The 19,929-nt window shown below is 39.1% G+C and overlaps 1 protein-coding gene across 2 annotated transcripts; it reads right to left on the bottom strand.

Moving 5' to 3' along the window:
* Nucleotides 1-3,242: 3,242 nt before the first annotated feature.
* Nucleotides 3,243-18,875, bottom strand: lzts1 (leucine zipper, putative tumor suppressor 1). Of its 2 annotated transcripts, XM_072388159.1 has the most exons (10): nt 18,526-18,875; nt 9,808-10,154; nt 9,585-9,713; nt 7,427-7,583; nt 7,217-7,322; nt 6,931-7,129; nt 6,653-6,826; nt 6,322-6,453; nt 4,081-4,275; nt 3,243-3,816 (listed from the first exon to the last, which is right to left on the bottom strand). In XM_072388159.1, the coding sequence occupies exons 2-10, from the start codon at nt 10,036-10,038 to the stop codon at nt 3,277-3,279; spliced, it is 1,863 nt and encodes a 620-aa protein (XP_072244260.1). In that variant the 5' UTR covers nt 10,039-10,154; nt 18,526-18,875; the 3' UTR covers nt 3,243-3,276. The 2 variants fall into 2 exon arrangements, with proteins under 2 accessions (XP_072244260.1, XP_072244259.1); XM_072388158.1 differs by having other exon boundaries at nt 6,931-7,322.
* Between the last annotated feature and the right edge of the window lie 1,054 nt (nt 18,876-19,929).

Raw genomic sequence — 19,929 nt, forward strand, 5'->3', positions numbered from 1 at the left:
GAGCTTGGGACTTTGCAGAGGCTGTGTTTGCTAAGGCTTGGTCTGCATACAAGGCTTTGAGTGAACCAATAAAATATGAAATACATGCCTGAGTAACTAGCCCCCCGATAGTTTAGACCAGCTAATTGCTAAGGGGTACGAATGGGTTATAGCACATTTGTGTATGTGAGTGTGTAGTGAGTAATGAGTGCAAGGTAGAAACTGATACAATGTTATTGACTCATTCATTATTTACTGGTATGGAATATTTACCATAATCTTATAGGTGAATGAAATGAAGTGCAAACTCCTATCGCATAGGAGCACAATATTTTTCCAACAATAGCTGAACTGGATGTATCACATTTGTTTACTGTGAAAATAGACGCAGAGATCAGTTTTCTTCATGTTCAGCAGGTTTGAAATAGCACATCCCCATTACTAATGAATTCAGGTCCTTTTGTGCTTAACTGTCAGCCGATCAGGAGAATCACAGCAGGATATGAGTGCGTTATTATCATGTCACTGCAGGCCAGGCAGGTCTAAATGATCCCCCACTGTCCTCTGACTGCTGTCCAATCACACTGGGACATCTGCGAGACCAAGAGTGTATGTTCAGCTGAGTCCATGAAAAGATATGCTTATCATAGCCTTCGCAGAAACACTACTTGATCAACACAAGGCATAAATGACAATTACTGATTTGACAAAAAGAAAAGGTAAAACTTTGGCAGCGCATTCAACACATCTAACATAATCTGCAAAATGAATATTTATTGCAGCTTTTTTTTTTTGCTGTTAATGCGTTTTACAAATGGTTGTGTGACCATGGCATGACTCACAGGAAAGGGTCTGTATGTAGTAAATACATTTAGGAAAGTATTGGTGTTTCTTACGTGGTTATTTTAAGGAAGAATCCCCCACCCACACAGCTGTTATTTTCTTTCATACGAAACCATTTCATGTCATCTGCTTGGTATAGCCCCCCTTTCTTATCAGTGACAGAGCCACACGGTCCAACAATGGACCTTAATTTGATTTCAGTGTTGATTTGGTCCCATCAGCTCATTTATGACAGAGGCCGAGATGCAAAAAGCTCTTGTGTTAGGAAGGAAACACTGTCAAAAGGCAGAAATTAGATAATTAGACGGGAGAGGAAAACAATCTTCCCATTATTCAAATCCAAGAGGAATGGGGAATGGTAATGAGCGATGCACAAAGAGTGCAGCTGAAAGCTTTGAAAGAGCTTGCATCCTGATTTTTTTTACAGGTTGTGTTTACCAAAAATGTTTTTATTTTTATATTCTAGATACAATGCCTTTATACATGTAAAACCGCAGTGAAATGTCCATTATGGTGTAATAAAGTTTTTGCCCATTCAACTCTCAACAAACTATACATCAAAACAGTTTTAGTTGTTATTCAAAGCAAGCATAACGTAAGTGCGTCCAATGTTTGAGCACACTTGACTGCTCCTTTTGTATTTTTGAGTACAGCGTGAGCCTCACTTAATAGACGATGAAGTCCCTTTTGGAATAATGATTTTAGAGTTAAGTGAGCAGCAACACATTAATACAAACATTTGTGGCTTTTTTTAAATTGCCTCCATGTTTGTCAGAACTTTTTGGCCTTTTTTTTTTTATCTCGGCACACATGCTGAGCACTGAGGCTTTTTTTTTGCCAAAGTACAGTATGAGATATCCTTTAGCTCTTTCCCTATTTTACCACCTTTCTGTGCTGAAGCTTATAGTAAAAGGGATGCAAAGCACTTGCTGTATCAGTCACTTGAGTTTGAGTACCACTGGTTACACCATCTCAGCTCCACTCAGACTGTTTGCTTTCAAATCCCCGCTGACTTTTTGAGGTAATATAACACAATTGTGGGTATCTATGCAATCTAAAGCATCCTTGGGAACAGACTACCACACATTCTTCATAAACACAGTGTGCGCAAACTTCTTCCAGCATGTCTGTAAGTGTTGACTGGGTGGAGCAGTTACACTTTTGGCTCACAAACTACTCTGCCCTTGTGGGATGTAAAATAGCTCAAACAAACAGATCTTAATTGCTGGGGCTTCTGCTACGAAGCATTGTTTTCTTCACACTGGAATACTATAATCTGACTCTCACAAAGTGGAATAAACTGTTTAGGGAAACAGAGAGACATAACTGAGGGATCGCCCTTCATTCCCTTCCCGATTCTCAAAGTTAATCAAGACATTTGTACTTGGTTTCTCTTGGAGGAATTAACATGGAACATTGATAGGATTGATTGATTTTAATCAGTTATGATCTGAATTTTGCTTAAAGACAAAGCACTTACTTTTCACTCATCCAACATTTTAATGCCTGACTGTCTTTGGAGAATTAGCTATAGCAAACAAGTTTGGGCAATCATGCTAAGGAAATAAACTGGGAGTGAAGGGTGTCTTAGAAATGATATCAGAATTATTATTATTCACGTTAGAAATTCAGATGGTACCTGAATAAATACTGGCTTTGGCAGAGCCTTACAAGATAAATTTACTAATCACTGAAATCTTCTTTGACCTACACCATGGCTAAAAAAATACAAAAAATGTCATTGCATACATAAACTGCACTGTTGTTTGTTTTCATCTTGAGCTTGCACTAAAGGTGAAAATGCATGATGGCTTAACATGTATTTTGAAGTGGATAACATTTCTTAGGTGGGTGTAGCTACTGTGAATATTCACAGCTTAAGATGTGTGCACTTTTTTAAGACTTCGTGGTTTAAAACTACTTTCCATGCTCAAACCCACTTAATGTGGGACGGTGTGGGAGCATACAGTGATATGAATACACAGGGAAAAGTGTAAGAAGGTTTAGAAACCTCCACTCATAATACATTACACCTCTTTTTGTCATGCTGGAAGAGACCAGTGCAGAGCAGTTATCATGCTTATCATTTGTTACGGTCACGATACAGAAAAATCAGCGATTTTCTGGCTTCGAGCAGTTAGTGTGCTAAAACTACAAAACGGCATTATTTGAACAATAATTGTTCATGTTGGATAATATGATTAAAGAAAAAAAGTTAATTCTCATTTGAACATTAAATAACTATATACTTTTAAACTTAGGAACAGGGTCATCATCAGTAACAGGTTTCAGTAGTTTTGCTTTTTGTAGCCTTAACACAAAGTACTCTAGGTTATGCACATTCTAATAAATAATCCAAGTAAGATGCAAAGTGACAGTGATTGAATCCATTTTGTTGTCATGTTGCATATTACAAAAAAAAACTGTCACAAAGCATGTGTCTGACTCCCCCCTTCAAATCTCAGTGGCAATGACATCATCATAAGTTTGTAACCCTGAGCTGTATCCCATGTCCATACTCAGCTCTGTCCGGCTTTCCAGCTCAGCTGTCAGCTCCTTCAGGATCCTCTCCAGGTCTTGGTTCTTCTTGTGCATCTGCAGGTAATTAATCTGGAGCTGCTTCTGGTATTTGATGACCCTGTCTTTCTCCTTGTTCCAAGTCTGCCTCTCCTGCTCAAAGTTGCTGGCCAGCCTCTCTTGAGCATTCTTCTCCTCTTGTAGCTGCTGCTTTAGTCTCTCCACTTCTCTTTGGAGTGATCCAGTGGATATGTGTTCCCCATTCAACACCTCCTGGCCCTGGTCACAGGAGTCTAAATCTTGAATTGGTCTTTCCAAGTCCTGAGTTTGGGAATGGATGTCAAGTCTCATACTGTGCTGGTCTTTGGCTGCAGCCAAATCCTCTTTCATTCCCACAGAGTCTTTTTCCAGCCTGCTCACTTTCTCTCTCAGAAATTCAGCCTCATTGTTTTTGCGCTGGAGTTCATTTTTGCACACCTGAATAAAATGGAAAGTATTCAGACACAGGCAATGATTGATAAGATTGCCATTTATGTGAAAGGACAGACAAGATCACTTTTTGAGGTTGTGATAAACGCTGTTACAACATGGGAATTGAGAACACTACACTTGACAGTGTGGAGTCAAATTTAACACATAATTGCGGGCATCCTTCCTACAAGTGCCTTACAAGCACAGTCAGACTACTTTATACATGTCTGTGTTTGAACACCACTGCGACACGAATATCAGCAGACTAACCTCAAGCTCAATGGTGCAGGACTGGAGTTTGTCCTTGTCGTCTTTACTCTGCGTCTCAAGCATCCCCACTTTTGCCATGTTTTCCTTAAGTGATGCTCTGAGGCTGACAATCTCATTAAGCTTGTGGCTGACATCCGCTTGACACTCTCGTAGTTGCTGCTTCAACAAGGAGATCTCTCCCGTCTTCTGACACACCTACATTTGGACACAGATGATTATTAGCATGAAACTATGAATGATTGTCTGTGATATGTATTCTATTGGGCAGATAAAGAAAAATGATCCATTGGTGTCCTGAAACTGGTGTCTCATTATATATTACCAATTAAGAATGTTTAATTTCAGGTTGATGCTGCTCTCATATTTGAACCATAATACGTTTTGCAGTTATGTTTTGGAGGATCTTCTGTAATAACAGAACCTGGCAAGCAATTGATAGGTGTTGACTTGACTGCGTACAAATAAAATTCAGCAAAACTAAAGTTTAACTCTGAATGGCTGAATAAGGAACATACAGAACGACTTTAGCAAAATTCATTCTCCTATGATGTATGGATGCACAGTCTCATGGAAGTTCATATAACTGTCATGAAAAATAATCTATTTATTCATGTCCTGGAACAGAGATTAATCTTTTTTTTTAATCTACATGACCAAGAAGAAACGTGCAAACAGGAATTTGACCTCATTGTATTTTGTTAAAAACATAAAACTGAAAAAAAGCATATGTGGAGGCTGGATGAGTTTGGTGGTTGTGTTAAAAACATGGATGACAGCCAGGACACCCAAGCTATTTCTGACCCTGTTCTTTCTACACATATCTTAGTTTGAATTCAGTTGCTGTTTAACTAGATTTTGGCTTGCTCTTCCCTCTCTGCAAAGTACACACAACTTAGAGCAGAAAAGACACCTTCGATTTAAATATATTACCTAGAAAATGGTGCAGGGTGTTATTGAAAAGGGGAACATTGTGTCTTTAAACATGACCACAGTGATCGTCATTTCATGCCAAATTTTTGTTGTCACGTTTTCACTGCATGTGAAACCAGCTGAAATCTCATCCTTAACATCACAAACCAGCAATTTTATCTAGATCATGCCATTTTAAAAATTTGTTTTAGCAGTTTTTTTGGACTCCATGAACTCTCGATGGATGCATTTCTGTCTTTATTGTTAGATGCTCCATTGTTGTCGCCAGTTGGTTGATACATCTCAACTAGGATTTTAATGTGAATTTCTTGTTAAAAAGGTAGTTGAAATCAGACCATAAGCATGTATGATCACCTCTATAAAAGATTAAGTTTAGTTCTGGAAGCTTTGAGATGTGTGTTAACACAATGCCAAAGAAGAAAGACATCAACAATGATCTTAGAGAATAAAGTGTTGCAGCTCATCTATCTGGGAAGGGTTATAAGGCCATTTCCAAACTATTTGCAGTCCATCATTCTACAGAAGTGGCCATTCCAGCAAGTTCACACCAAGGTCAGAATATGTAATGCTCAGAGAAACTGAAAAAAACCCTAACAGCTACATTTCAGACTGTACAAACCTTATGTTGAATGTTATATGGCTTTTTATGCTGAAAGAACATGGCAGCAAAGCTTACAATTTGTAAAGCTGCAGTGTTAAAGTTCAGGGCTAAACCTGATTGAAATGCTGTGGTTGGGATCAATATTATAAAGAGTTGGCCAAATCTCCTAAAATAAATTTGTGAGAGACTGAAAGCTTCATACAGAAATCAATTACTCAAAGTTATTGCTGTCAAAGGAAGTTCTACATGTTGTTGAATTATAGTGTGTGTTCAGTTTTTCAGACAGTGCTTCTGGATTTTGACAATTTTTTTTGTTAAATGAATACTGAAGATGTAAAGTACATGTGTACAGTTTTTGTTCGTCTTAGGTTGTATTTATATCATTCTAAGAAATGGGGAGGAACACGTGATTATTTTCTATATGTCCTGAGATGTAAAATCTGAACTGATAGATGGTGTACTTCCTTTTTCACACGAATGCATGTTAAATATAAATCTGTGCTCCCTGCTGTTACAGAGACAAAGTATATCAGATATTACAGATTTGGTTATTACAAAGACAAAATGTCCTCTGTGCACTTCCAATATTATCAATACAGATATTTGTGTAATTAATCTATAAATTGTCTGGTTTATATAATAGGTTAGAAAGGATTTTAGTACAACTGCAATGCTTAGGTTGCATATTATCACACTCCCACAAGACTCACCTCCCACTGAGTCTCCTCAAGTGTTGGCACGAGCTGTGTGCTTTCTTTCTTGTAAGACCTCAGTCTGAGCTCAACAAGGTCCTTCTCTCGAGTCAGTTTGGAGACTTCTTTCTGAAGCTTCTCATTATCTGCCTGCATAAGAGTTCATTTCTCATTTTATGCATTCATTCAAGGGTATGCAGTGCTTCTTCTGCTAAAGCTTTGTTTCTCATGTAAAATTAAAATTAAATGCTTTATCATGTCTCATATGGTGATTGGACAGGAGGAAAATGTTGAAAGACTGAGGATAGCCTAAAATGATCAGCTGTAAATGCATGAAATTAGGGCAGACCTGGAGCTGGTGGACTTGTAGCTGTAAAGCGAGATTAGTTTTTGCAGCCATTTGCGACACTTTTTGTAGCTTTGTGGAGCATTGATAATTCAGCCCCTCCATCTCCTCAGCGCAGTACCTTTGTCTTTCCTCAAACAGCTGGCAGGTGTCTGCTTCCTTTGCCTCAAAACTAACCTGTTGAAAAGTTCAGTTGTTAGACATGCACAATCTAGCTACTCATAAGCCGTGTCCATTTTGATTATGCTGGATTTGTCTTGTTTTAAATGACAGTTTGGTACCTGTAGCTCCTGCAGTTCAGTTTCTCTCTCGAGCAGCCTCTGTTCCAAATGCTCAATCAGTGACTCATCTGTAGTTATGGGGGACCGGATCCCACCTGCAGTTTCAGAGAGAGTGCTTGGCTCATCTGCAGACAGAGGGGAGCCAGCATCCTCATTAGCCTTAGAAGGCAACCCGCTGCTGTTTAAACTAGCCCGGTAACTACAGTCAAGCTTAGAGTTATTTCCGTTGGTCCATGGAGGGAAATTGGGTTGTTGTCCTTTGCTGAGGCTGTTTGCAAGAGCTGACCTGCCATCATTGTGACTGACAGGGCCTGTGGAAGCACTTAGACTACCACTGGTGCTGTGGGTGGGCAGGCTCGACATGGAGTTACGACCAGAGTCGGAGAGAGTCCCTGAAAGGCAAATATTACATGACAGTAATTCATAATTTATCATAGTAACATTTATAATGGTCCATTTTAAGACATCAATTTACAAGCATGATATAGACAAAAACCTAAGGTGTCCTGCTTGTGTCCTGCATTTGGACTGCTTGCTTTCCTCAGAGGATAAAGGATGTGGTCCAAGCTGTGGTGGCCTGTCTCTGTTGAGGAACTCCTTGTATTCACTGATTTGAAGGCAGTGGAATGGATCAGTGACTTCTCAGCAGAGGTCTATAAAAGTGAAATGACACACAGTCAGGGGTGCCCTTTCCTATTTATGCTTTTATATTTAGTGACTCTTCTTAGCTGACTGCACAGCAAAAAGCAAGTCTGCTAGTTGTAAATGAGCAGACTTGGAGGACTTGAAGACTTGAAGAGGAGGGCTTGAAGAGGAGTTAGACTCTGAAACTTGAAACTCACAGTTCTCACATACATGCAATAATTATTGTCACCAACTTGATGTCTTTACAAATGAAAGACATGGATTTTTCTTCAGTTGTGTCTCTTCATATTAGATATAGAACCACTGAAGTGTACAGAGTTGCTTCAGTACAAGCTAAAGCCACACAGTTACAGCTGCAAGTAAAATTTGTTGGACCATCTAAAAAAAGAGAAATCTCATTTCTAAGCTGAACATATACTCCACACACCCCATCTGTGCTGTTCACTGTCACCAGTAGCACCATACCTCCCCTTTTTTCTGTTCCCCTCTCTTCTCCTTTGCATCTGACTTCTACATGTGCTGTCTGAGGGAAGATTAATAGCTCCTCTCTATGATATTAATAATATGAGCTATTGCTGATGTGTAAGAGGTAAAGCTTCTGAGCTCAGCATTCCTTCTCACTGACTTCATGGCTGGGATGCTTTTCCTTGTTTTTTCCTTAAATCTGTCAAATTCTCTCCCACCCTTGATCTTTATCTCTCTTTTGCCTCTCTGTTTGCTGTCCTTCTCCTTAGAAAGAAAGACCTATTGAGGATGATACCGTTTGCTTGTGTATTCCTGGCACAGGAATTACTTCTCTGAGAGGATCATGGCATTTTTAGGTTATTAATCTGGGAGAGGATGATTAATAAACTGGGCAGGGACAACACAGGTTATGAGGAATAGCTACTACCTATTAAACTTGAAGCCTTGAAGGCATGAAAATCATGACCTCGGTTAATATCTTTGTGCATCACTCTTAAAGAAATAGTTTGACACATTGGGAAAATGCTTTGTCACTTTCCAAAAACTCAGTGAGCCAATCAACATCACTTTTGTGTTTGTATGCTAAATATAAGACCATTAACATGAGGAAAAAGAGACCTTTCCGGGTTACATCTGAAAGGAACAAAGTCAACTTATTTAAGCATTGCTAAAACTTACAAATTAGCACATTTTAAAAGCAGTAAATTGACGTGCAGATTTGAGGTGTTATGCTCTGGATGGCTGGTCTCCTCAAATGGAACTTGTGAGCTTCTAATTACCACACGTGTGGTTATGTACATAATTCATAAGGTGAAAGCTTTCAGAGTGTTTTGACTGATGAGGTAGCCATGATAACAGTTATTTTCCAACATGCTTTAGTTTTGGATACACTGGACATTATTAAAAAAAGAAAGGAGATTCCTTGCAGCAGTGAGTTACCATTCTCAGTATAACTGTGACTGGTCACCCATATTCCTTTTTAAATTAATATTACCAAACTTGGTGATGAAAAAACGTTTTAGCTATTTTCCACATTTATCTAACCTGCAATAAACATGGTAAGAAAGCACAAAGTAAAGTATCAAATGAGCTTTTAGAAGTCCACCTCAGAACATTGTGGTTTCACCCCAACAACAGCCCCTGACACACTGCAGTGAAAGGGCAACCGGATCATCTAGGAATCATTTTTGTCCTTTTCTTTATAGATTTTCTTAGATTATTGCCTGACAACAGCTCCAGGGCATAAAATAATGAAATTTTATTTTTACTATGTATCTTTTTGTATCTAGATCAACCATATGTCTTGGTCAATGATATTTAGCCCACAGGTTTAGAGCCTTTTACTCTTTTAGATAGTATCTGTTACATCTTGTCTCTAATCTTTATGCTGAAGTAAGCTAACCAAAGTGGCACCAGCCACATATTTAGCATGAGATGGGACCTCAACGTTAATCTGATCATCAAACATTTGTCAAGAAAACAAGCCCTTTCTGATCTTTTTGATAGAGCATCAGTTAACATAAGAAAAGAAACAATGCACTCACCTTATCGCCAGTTTTTCTTGGCATGAGCAGCAGTTTGGGTTGCTGTCGCACATTTGTTTCACCAACTCTGCTCACCTGTTCCTCCATTGATCTTTCTCTTTGGCACACAGACCTTGGTTTATGGTTCACCTTGTGTGAGACAGAAACATTTTATTCAAAAGGAGTGCAATATGCCATATACTATTTGTACATTCAGAAAAAATCTGAGGATACATGATCTCACCTTGATGTAAAAGAAATCTTCACTTCTCCCTGACCTAGAATGGGAGAGGCCTTTAGAATGGTGAGTAGAAGATGAGGAACCCTGAGCAAAGCCACACTTTAGTAACCCGTCAAGACTGCAACCTCCGCTCTTTCTATGATGGCTTGTTCCGTCCTTTAACTTATTCTCAGACGCCTTGCAGTGTTTACTGTTGAGGCTGTTACTGTTAATGACGCTGCTGACACTACCCATGGCCCTGCACTCATAGGTGAGGAGATGATGGGGCTGATGTCCAGATGGTCAAGTTAGAAAGGAGTGACAGGATGACACGTTTCATGTCCCCAGAGAGATTCTGCCATTGGCTTCATCTGTGAGACACGGAAAGAGAGAAACAACAGAGAAAGTATCATGTATCAATCCATAAATAACAACATTCAGTTTACTCTTATTTTTAACAACTGTATTATTTCCCTTTCAGTCTCGACTTGCATTGCTGAAGCAGGTGTACTCACATTTACAAAGCAAACGTGCTGAAAAAAGTATATCTTGGCACTTTGCCTGGTTTTGTGCATCTAGATTTATGGCTCAGCTGTTGAATTTGACAAATAACCCTTTGGGTGCCCTTCCTCTAAACAAACTGGCAATTAAGCTACTTACTGCCTACTCAACACTTGGCTGGTGCTGCCATCTAAATAACACAAGGCAATCATTTTTTTATTTTTTGCTATTGTACTATTGTTCTTGAGCATTGGCAGACTACCAGAAAAACTTAAAAATATTGGTAGCGATCACAAAGTAAAGAGCATGGATAAATTTAAAGAGCTAACAATCTCTGTTACAGTTGATAAGGACATTTATTCAGTGAATAGCCACCCTTTGTAGGGATGCTGTCTCACTGTCTCCACCTCCTTTTAAAGACAAACAGACTCCCAGATGTTGCTATCAGGATCTTTAGCCCACAGGGGAAAAGTCAGCTCAGTGGTGAATTTTAGTGGCAAAGGGCTCCACACTTGCTGATCTCTGCTCTTCGAACCACCTGGTCCCAAGCCTTTAATCATTTTATAATAGCCACAGCAACAAAGAATGGAACCAACTGCCTGCTATAAGTCACATATTGGTGTACACTGCATTTTCCTCATGGTTAATCCATAATTATTGGTTGGGCTGTGATGTTTGTGAAGAAACAAATAGCTGTCACTGTCCTTTTCCTCAACATACTTGAGAAGGAATAATGCTGAGAGAAAGTGCTAGAGCCAATCAAGGCTGTCACCTTTCATCATCCTGAAAACAAGAGAAGCGCGACATATACAAAGTGGATGTGTCATGATGAGGAGAATTATGGCACCATAAGAGACAAACAGCAAATGAGAAAGAGTGGCTCGAGGAAAAATAAGTTCTAGAGTTTGAGTGGTGGGTTTAGCAGAAAATAAACAGTTTTTTGATGGATGCAGGAAAAGAGATTTAAATACACAGAATGAATGAATTTCAAAACATATTCTACAAAGAAAATGGCCACTACTGATGCTAAATTTGTCACTGCACCAACCTAAAGCAAAGCAATCATCTATCTCACTGTGGTAAACAATCTCTGACTTTCTGTTTCTGTTTGGATCTTATTGTTCCTGCATGTCTGCTTCTAAATCTCAACTACAGTCTTTTCTGTCACTCTCAGATATCAACATCTACCTCTGATGAAGGATGAGTGTAATGAAACAATAGATTTTACTTACTGCCAATCCAAACTAAGCATCCATCTTTAGCAAAGATCTTGCAGACTCATCTAGCCAGTTGTGAAGGAAACAAACAGGCAGACATGTGTTCATATGACCGAACAAGCAGCAAATGAAAACACAAAATCACAGCCAGGAGGGTTTGCTAACTGTTCTGTGGAGGGGGCGGATCTTCCTCCTTGTGTAGTCGGCCTGGGCCCAGTTTTGCATCATAACTGGCATGTAAATTCAATTGTGTGCATATGTGTGGACAAAAGTGTGTCTGTGTGTTAGTGACCTCCCACTCCTCTCAGGGGAGCCGCTGTACAACATGTGCTCCCATAGAACTGGCGTGTGCCGCTCAAGTGATTAACTCCCAGCTTTCACAAAAGATCTTTTACACCCTCTGTGCAACCCCCCTCCTCTCCACACACTCACCCACCGACACCCCCAGTTTGTGCATCGACTAACTGCATAATAACCATTCATTCTTCACTCTCCCCCTTATCCTTTACCTCCCCGTTTCTATGCATCTATCCCACTTGGTGCCCTGCACCCACCCTGAACAAACAGTTTATCTGAAAGAGAAAAAAAAAGGCGCTCACCCTCTATCTTCTTCCTCTTTGTCTGTTGAAGTGTGCCCTCTTTATGTGGACTCTTGTGTGAAGGTCGATGTATTCTTCCCAAACAGCCCAGGACCATATTTGAGTGTTAAATAAATGACTAGTCCTTACAATAGTGTAGAAGAGCATCAGTTTTATAGTGATTTACAGCCATTCTGCCTTTTGTTATTTGCTCAGACATACACCTATGGAACCATGCTTTCACACACTGTTTCACATGTCCTCAGAGAGTCCATACAGCATTCACCATTCGCAGAGTCATTGTTGGAGTCTTTTTAAGAAACATTCAGCGTCCTACAGAGCACAGACACCTTTGACAAAACACCTCGTGGATGAAATACAATCACATGCCATTACTTTGTCTCACCATGTAACTTAAAACAGGACATGACTGATTTATGGATAGAATTAGTAATTGAAAACAAACAAACTGTACTAATCCTGATCTATCTCAAGATGTGCACACAGAACTGTACAAAAGCTGCCTTAATATTACATGTCAGGTTCTTTGGTGCAGGAAGGGGGGACTCAGATGCAGACTTCAATGAATCAAAAGGTTTATTCCAAAACAAGACAAGGAGCAAGAACAAAAGGCGCAGCAGAGCCAGCTATCAAAAATACTTAACTGTGGAAAAACAAAACTATGGATAACAAAACTACAGTTAACTATGAAACTGTGGCTATGAGGCAAAAACCAGACTAAGCTTTCGTGGCGTGAGCGTGGAAGGGAAAGTGAGGATTTTTTGCCATGAGTGAGGGGAACCAGGAAACTATATGCTGTGGGGAAGTGATTGGTGATGATGTGCAGCTGTGAACAGAAACAGGTGACTTGAGTGAAACTAAGTGACAAGAAATGAGTCTAAAAACATGACAAAACCTGAAAACATGATAAAGACCAGAAAACATAACAAATGACCTGAAAAACAAGAGAATTAAAATATAAACCGTGACATTACATTATAGTGTGTGAAAAGTTTTACCATAAAGTTTCCTCACAATCTTTTGACTCACTTTAAGAATGATATACAGTATATCTGAAGATTTGCCTTCATCCTTCTCATTCATTCTTTCCGCTGACTGGCATTGTTCTTCGATTAGTCCCATTCAGATCCTGAAGCCTGTTGACCTGAACAGTTGTCCTAGCAATTTCCTTCTATGATCTCGCTCATTTGATAATCTCAAGTGGTCTATTTCTACTTGATGTAAATATAAAAGTGTTTGGAAAGTCCTTTCATTGTTTCAAATTCTAATAGGCAGTTCAAATGGTCTGACCTCTCAGATTTTGTGTGTTCTGTTTGATTTAAGAGCTATCATTAGGTTGGATGGGGATTTGAAAGTGTTTGTGTGGGTGCCTGCATATATTCAATGTTAGATCTGATTGGCTTTGTGTTGGTGTCTACACAAAAGAGAGTTATACACCATGTGTAGGCTGGGGGAAATGTGCAGGGAGAGCTGGAGTGGGGTGGGGTGGGGGTGGGGCTTGGTGGTGGACGGGGTGTCGACCTCACTTTCAAGCCCCAGCTGACCTGCCTCACACAAAACACCATAAGACAAGCTGACAATACATCCCCCGCCTGTACCTACCAAAGACACAATAAGGTACACACAGTCCCCATACACACATATATGAAATGAAGCACAAAGATGAACACACACACTCACAAAGCATAGCCAATCCATTACCACAGCCAGTAGTAAGCAGCAGTGTGTTATAAAGGTCCAAGATTTATACCTGTTTCACAATAACCATGAAAGTCCCCTCTGTTCTCACTGTACTGCCACACACTGCCACATGGCAGATGGCATTGCTTTAATTCTCACTGTCTATATGGTAATTTCTAACAGATGTATGTGTAATCTGTCTAGTTCAATGTCTGTTTTTTTGGGTCAGTCTTGGGCAGCTTATTGTTTTTTTTTGTGTATGTGTGTAGTCTTAAGTGCATTTTGAATCTTACAGTTTCTTTTTAATTAAGGCCAAAATATGCGTAAATGCACTTTTTTTAATACCTTCCTACATTATGGTTCATGTAGTTACACTAAATTAATTTCTAGACTCTTTAATTCAAAGCCCTTTTGACAACTTAAACTTAATTTAAACTAAACTGGAAAACTGTAATAAGTTTAAACTTATGTTTTAACCCATGTCCTATATAGTTTTTGTACTTCATAGTTGAGTCCATATGATTTAACTTAACACTGGTGTGGGTTGAAAATGAGAGCCTTAGACGCGTACGTGTAAAACTTCAAAGATACTTTCTATAATGCAGAGCTTACTTGCCTCAACAGTCCGAACACAGGTTCATGACCCCCATTTGAAATGCTACGCTACACTTTTATCAACAACTACAGTCTAAAATCTCAAATCAGTCCAGATGACATGACAGATTTCATTTCACTAAAACCTTTAAACTTTTTATCAAAACCCCCAAAAGAGACAGAAACATTCATACAGATTTTGGGGTATTCCTCAATTTAAATGTGTACCTTCAAATTTCACTTTGATCATCTGAATATCGTCTTTGACTTTTCTAGCTGATTTATGTCCATTCATTTCACTTGTAAAAAACATCCTTGTCCACAACCCGACCGACGGATTAAGCGAGTATAGAAAATGGATGGATGATTGGATGGATGGATGGAAAACATACTTGTCAAAAGTCATAGTGAATTTTTTTGATTGTAAAAGTTACAATTTGTAATCTTGATGTCTTACATCCAAGACTACTGAGAAGCAATATAATTATAAAAAAACCAAAATAATTTAATGTCATGATTTCCACCACATCCATGCTGATTAATTTGAGTTGAAATACTGAAGTTAATGTTTTTGCAAAACTTATTGCAGCGGAGGAACACTGCAAGAACAGATAAAATAATATCAGATCAAATTAACTGCAAGACAGATAAAATAAACATTCTATTGTACAAATGGAAAAAAAAAATTCTGAATTGCACAATTTGGTCCAGAGAAGATGCCAGTCTAAACCAATCTTATACTCTTCCATCTAAAAATGCAGAATACTCAATGCTGAGCATATTGCTCCCAGTGTGATGTAACACATTGGATAGCTAAAATTGATCTGTAGTTCACACAACTTAATGAATGACTTGCAGGTAACAAAGAAGGCATTCCCCTTCATCCCAGACATGACAGTACAAATTAAACTAAAACATGATGGTGAGAGGAGGAGAAAACAGCTCATGTATGACAGCGGAGAATATATTTCCAGAGAGTGACGGACTGGTAGGTTGAATTATTGAGAGGTAATAGTCTTTCTTTCTATGTCATCCTCTATAGCCTGTCAAGACCCCAGTCCTCACTCTGTTTCATTCTCTTCTTTCTCTCTAACAAACACTTTTCCTGGACTGAGTTGAGGGGATGAGTAATACGGCCTCCAGCAGAACATCAACTGGGAATGAAGAATGGAAAAGAGACAGTCATCTATCTTTCACTTTCGCTACTAACATGTCTATCTCGTGGCCATACAGAAACACACACACACACCCACCCACACTCACACACACACATGCACACAATAGCATCCAATATCAGCTAATTGGGTAATCCTTTTAGTGCATGGTAAAGGGTTTTGAGCATGAATGGGACTTCGGTAGTGAAGTGCAGAATACCAGACACTCATTACCGCCCCAGAGTAAAGGAGATGGAGTACCAAGCACAAAGTGAGAGGCATGAACTGAAAGACAAAGAGATAGAAATGGTGCGAGAGAGCGTGTGTGAGAAATTCATATTCTGTGTGGCTAACATTGTATTTTAAATTGATAACGGCTGCCCAGCATACAGTCAATGTATCCTCTGTTCACAGTGTAAGGGGTCAGTGGGGGTATGCTGAGAAAGGCTTAATCATAAATCAGTGAGTAAACATTTCTAACTCATTATTTTGATCCCAATGTGTTCTGCTGGTCGGCGCATGGCAGATTCTTTGACAAGAGGCCAGCTTTTAGTGAAGGACCCCTGTTGAAATTAGATTGCATTCAAATCCAGTTATGTGCAACCAGATGAGACATTAGGTCTGCTAAACAATTGACCTCCTTGGGTTTTAATAGATAAGGAGGTTGACTGCACCACTCGATTTGTATGGCTGACCAAGTCCTGCTCCAGCTTGAATTTGCATAACCTTGGCAGTTGGACTATAAAGGAAAATGCATTTTTGATGGATTCTAAATGGGAGCAATGAGTGCTACAACTAGGACAAATTCAAAGAGACAGAGTCAAATATCTGATATGCCCTTTTATATATCTTTATTGTGCTGCATCCACCAGTACAAGATTGATCATTACCTTACATGCACTCTGTGGTTTTTCACTTTTTCAGTGCCCTGGAATCTGTCCAAAAATTATTTGAAAAAGGTGTATGTCTCCTCTGTTGGACATAGCAGATCATGGTCAGCTCCATAGTCATGAAATATTTACTTGTCAGGCTTTTATAACACAAAAAGTGGTAGTATTTTTAGACATTCAAAGTATTCCTCATCCATTATCCACGAACGAATACTTTTTCCATTACCCATCACTTTTTTAGAACAAGCTGTGCTGTGCATCCACCATATAACAATCCTGTTATTATGAAATTTAAACTTAGAGTTCTAAAAGATTTTGTGTTACGTCAGGTTTAAGGTTGGTACACTAAACAATATTTCAACAAGAAATGTAAACCTTTTAAGAGAAAATATTCTATTGTAATTGAATATATTGATAACTCATTATACTGGTGACATGTCAGTTGTCATTTACATTTTGTTCTGTTTTTCAGTGATATTACAATCATAACAGTTTGCTCTAAATTAAAGTGAGAGATGCACTTTCTTTTGTAGTGTCAGTGAATAAGCTTTATATAAACTCACTTGCATTGTCACGTCATTCCACCGTGTCTTAAAAAGCACTTATTTAAGTATCACAGAATGATGAAATTAATAGGTAGATGGAAAAGAATGGTGCCTTTCCTGGTACTGGGGCCCGTTGACCTGCAAGCCAAAGACTCAGTGATAAGGTTGTCATTCTTGAGCATAGCCATCCTCCCTTCCTCCTAATCTTCTGTGGCTGTGTGTGTGTGTGTGTGCATGTGTCTATATAATACAATGTGGGAGTACAAAAATACCCAATGAGATCATTTTAAGGGGTCTGTATCATCCTGAAAGCTGCTGGAAATATTTGCTGCAGGTGGTACCTGCGCTCGACTCCAAAATAAAACCCCTCTGACCTTGCAAATACTAAATTGTTGACTGTAAGAAAAGTCTGCATTTTCCTTTTTTTGTCATATTTGAAGAACTGCTTATTTTCACTTCTAAGGAGTGTGAGAATCATTGTTGAAAGGTTTAATACTTTGCAGCATCATTATGAGTTGCGAGTCAGAAGGATGAAGTGATGCTACACTTCCCTGACAGAGCTTTCATTCATGAGAGGATGCTGTATTTGGGTATCTGGGACAGTTTATTTTTAGGAAGCGTCTCCATAAGCAGGTCATGGCAACTCCCACTGATTGTCACTTAGTACATGTACATATATGGGACTAAATGTTAATATCACAAAAGTTTATACCAATCTGCTATCTACCACAAATGGTAGATATAGACTGGTATGTAAGGGTAAAATTTGGAAGATTTTCTACACTTCATATTTAAAGAGCCAATAGCCCAGCACAGAAACAACAGGCAAACCATCTGTGCTACTCTTTCCAAGTGATACTGTCCCTCCCCTGTGGTACACAATATGACAGAACAGAGCAAACTTGAACATGCCTGAACAGGTGGCTTATACTTACCTATTCACCTTCTCATCAGCACAATGGGGAGTAATTCATGATCTCTGCAGGTCTCAACACATACATTACCATGCACAGGTGTGACAGTGCTGAATTTTTCTCTACACAGATACCAACTCTGTGTTGCTGTTAACTGCAGTGAAATCATGAGAATATCTAACTGCACTATGGCGAGTTACCTTGAGGAATCTTGGGTGGGACATGCATGGACAACACTCTAATTCATGGTTAAAACAGCCAAGGATACCATCTCAGTTTCTAATAGCATCTATTCTCAAATTGCTATATGTAGCGTAACATTTAAACTAAGCCCCATACTTGACCCTGTCATTTCATACTTCCCAAAAAACGATGATTTGTCCAGCAATGTCTTTGCTGAAAGTTAAGAGCATTATTGTCAATATGTTTCAATGGAACAAAGTGGAATGGGGACACTTTATTCAGAGCTTTTGAAATCAATTCTTTATATTAAAAGTTTCAAAAAGCTTAGACCGTATGACGGTAAAATAAACCTTTTTTCCTACATATTTTTTCTTACACCTAAAGTCAGTTCCTACCATAATTTATCCCATTTCAAACCCAGTCAATCAGCCATTCTTTCTTCAAATCCCCATAAAGCTGACTTACCTCTATTATAGTCTGTCTGCCCACTCAGGAACAATCACTGCCGCTGCTGCTGTATCTCCCAAAGCTGAGTGGATCACTGTGGACAGACCACGCTTAACTGGATACAAACTAGCACTGCCAGTGTGGAAAGAAAGGAGATGTCTGCATTTGTTGCTGATGTTTTCTCTGGAACCCCTCTTCACACCTATTTAACACTTGATATGGTACAATCATTCTGTCCCATCTCCCATACACTCAACACTGTCACATTCCTCCACAAACACACTACTTCGTTTTCTCTCCTTTCTCTCTTTACACTATGTCCTTGTTGCCTCCCTCCTAAACTCCCTCCCACTCTCTCCTTCACACTGAACATCCACCACTCTGTCCTGTCCTCCCTCCCTCCGCTGTGCCTCGGACACTTTGTATACACATTTCTCATTAGCTGTGCGCTATTTCTGTATTATTTTCTTTCTTTATTACCTTATTCTCTTCATCTCAGCCTAGCCTGTCTGCCCTCATTTTTTACCTTGCCTTTCACTCTCCGTTTCTCTTTCTACCAACAAATAACTTTGCATCTGCATCCGTGCATACTAATAACATATAATTCGAGGACACACTTCTAAGTTGCACACAGTTAAGGTGGTGAAATACCTCTGTGTTTTAAAGGGCACAGCGTCAGTGTGAGAACTACACCCACTGTTGTTATGAGTTAATTTGTGTGACTAGACAATTAGGTGAAAATGTATAGCCAATAAATGCCCATGTCTGTGCACAATCAAATAAGTAAGTAAATATCTGACAGACTTATGACTCATTCATCCATTTAGCTGTATTTTCAATCCATCTGTAACAATTGGCTGTTGTCTCACACATGTCTCTCTTGTGCGTTGGTTCATTTATGTACCAGACAAGTTGACTAAATTATCATGATGGTAGTGTGCAGGTTATAACCTCACAGGGAAGTCTCAGCAGAATACCCATTTCAACGCTCAAGCACATCCTGGCATCTCTCTGCCTCAGCTCTTGTTTTGTCTGTCTGTATCCATTATGCTCCTGTGTGCTTGTCTGCATGTCATTCTCGCACTTGTTATTTGGGTCTCTCTGTGTGTCTCTACCCTCTTTCCTCTTTTACAGTCTAGCTTTGTTTCTCGTCTTTAATCTCACCCACGAGTTCTGCATCAAAATTTAAAATATCAAAAACGAAGAAAATTAAATAAGGTTTGAAGTTACATTATTGGTTGTGAGGAAAAATACAGTATTCTTCAATGTTATCTTGGCATGTCTGTTGGAAATATAATGGCTTCCTTCAGTGTTCCTGCAGTGCTAATTTGATATCCCACCCTTTATTCTGGATAATGATATGTAATCAGCAGCAAGGAACACAGACAAAGATGTGGCCTTTACCCTCAGTGGGTGTCTGTG

Source organism: Leuresthes tenuis, unplaced genomic scaffold, assembly GCF_036924035.1.
Source record: "Leuresthes tenuis unplaced genomic scaffold, fLeuTen1.0.hap1 SCAF_6, whole genome shotgun sequence".
NCBI classification, from domain to species: Eukaryota; Metazoa; Chordata; class Actinopteri; order Atheriniformes; family Atherinopsidae; genus Leuresthes; species Leuresthes tenuis.

Excerpts from the sequence above, each read along its gene's own strand:
- lzts1 (XM_072388158.1), bottom strand. The coding sequence starts at position 10,038 with ATGGGTAGTGTCAGCAGCGTCATTAACAGTAACAGCCTCAACAGTAAA. Across the intron at positions 6,454-6,652 it reads TACAAGTCCACCAGCTCCAG|GCAGATAATGAGAAGCTTCA; the intron begins GTCTGCCCTAAT and ends ACTCTTATGCAG. Across the intron at positions 4,276-6,321 it reads TTGAGGAGACTCAGTGGGAG|GTGTGTCAGAAGACGGGAGA; the intron begins GTGAGTCTTGTG and ends GTCCAAATGTAG.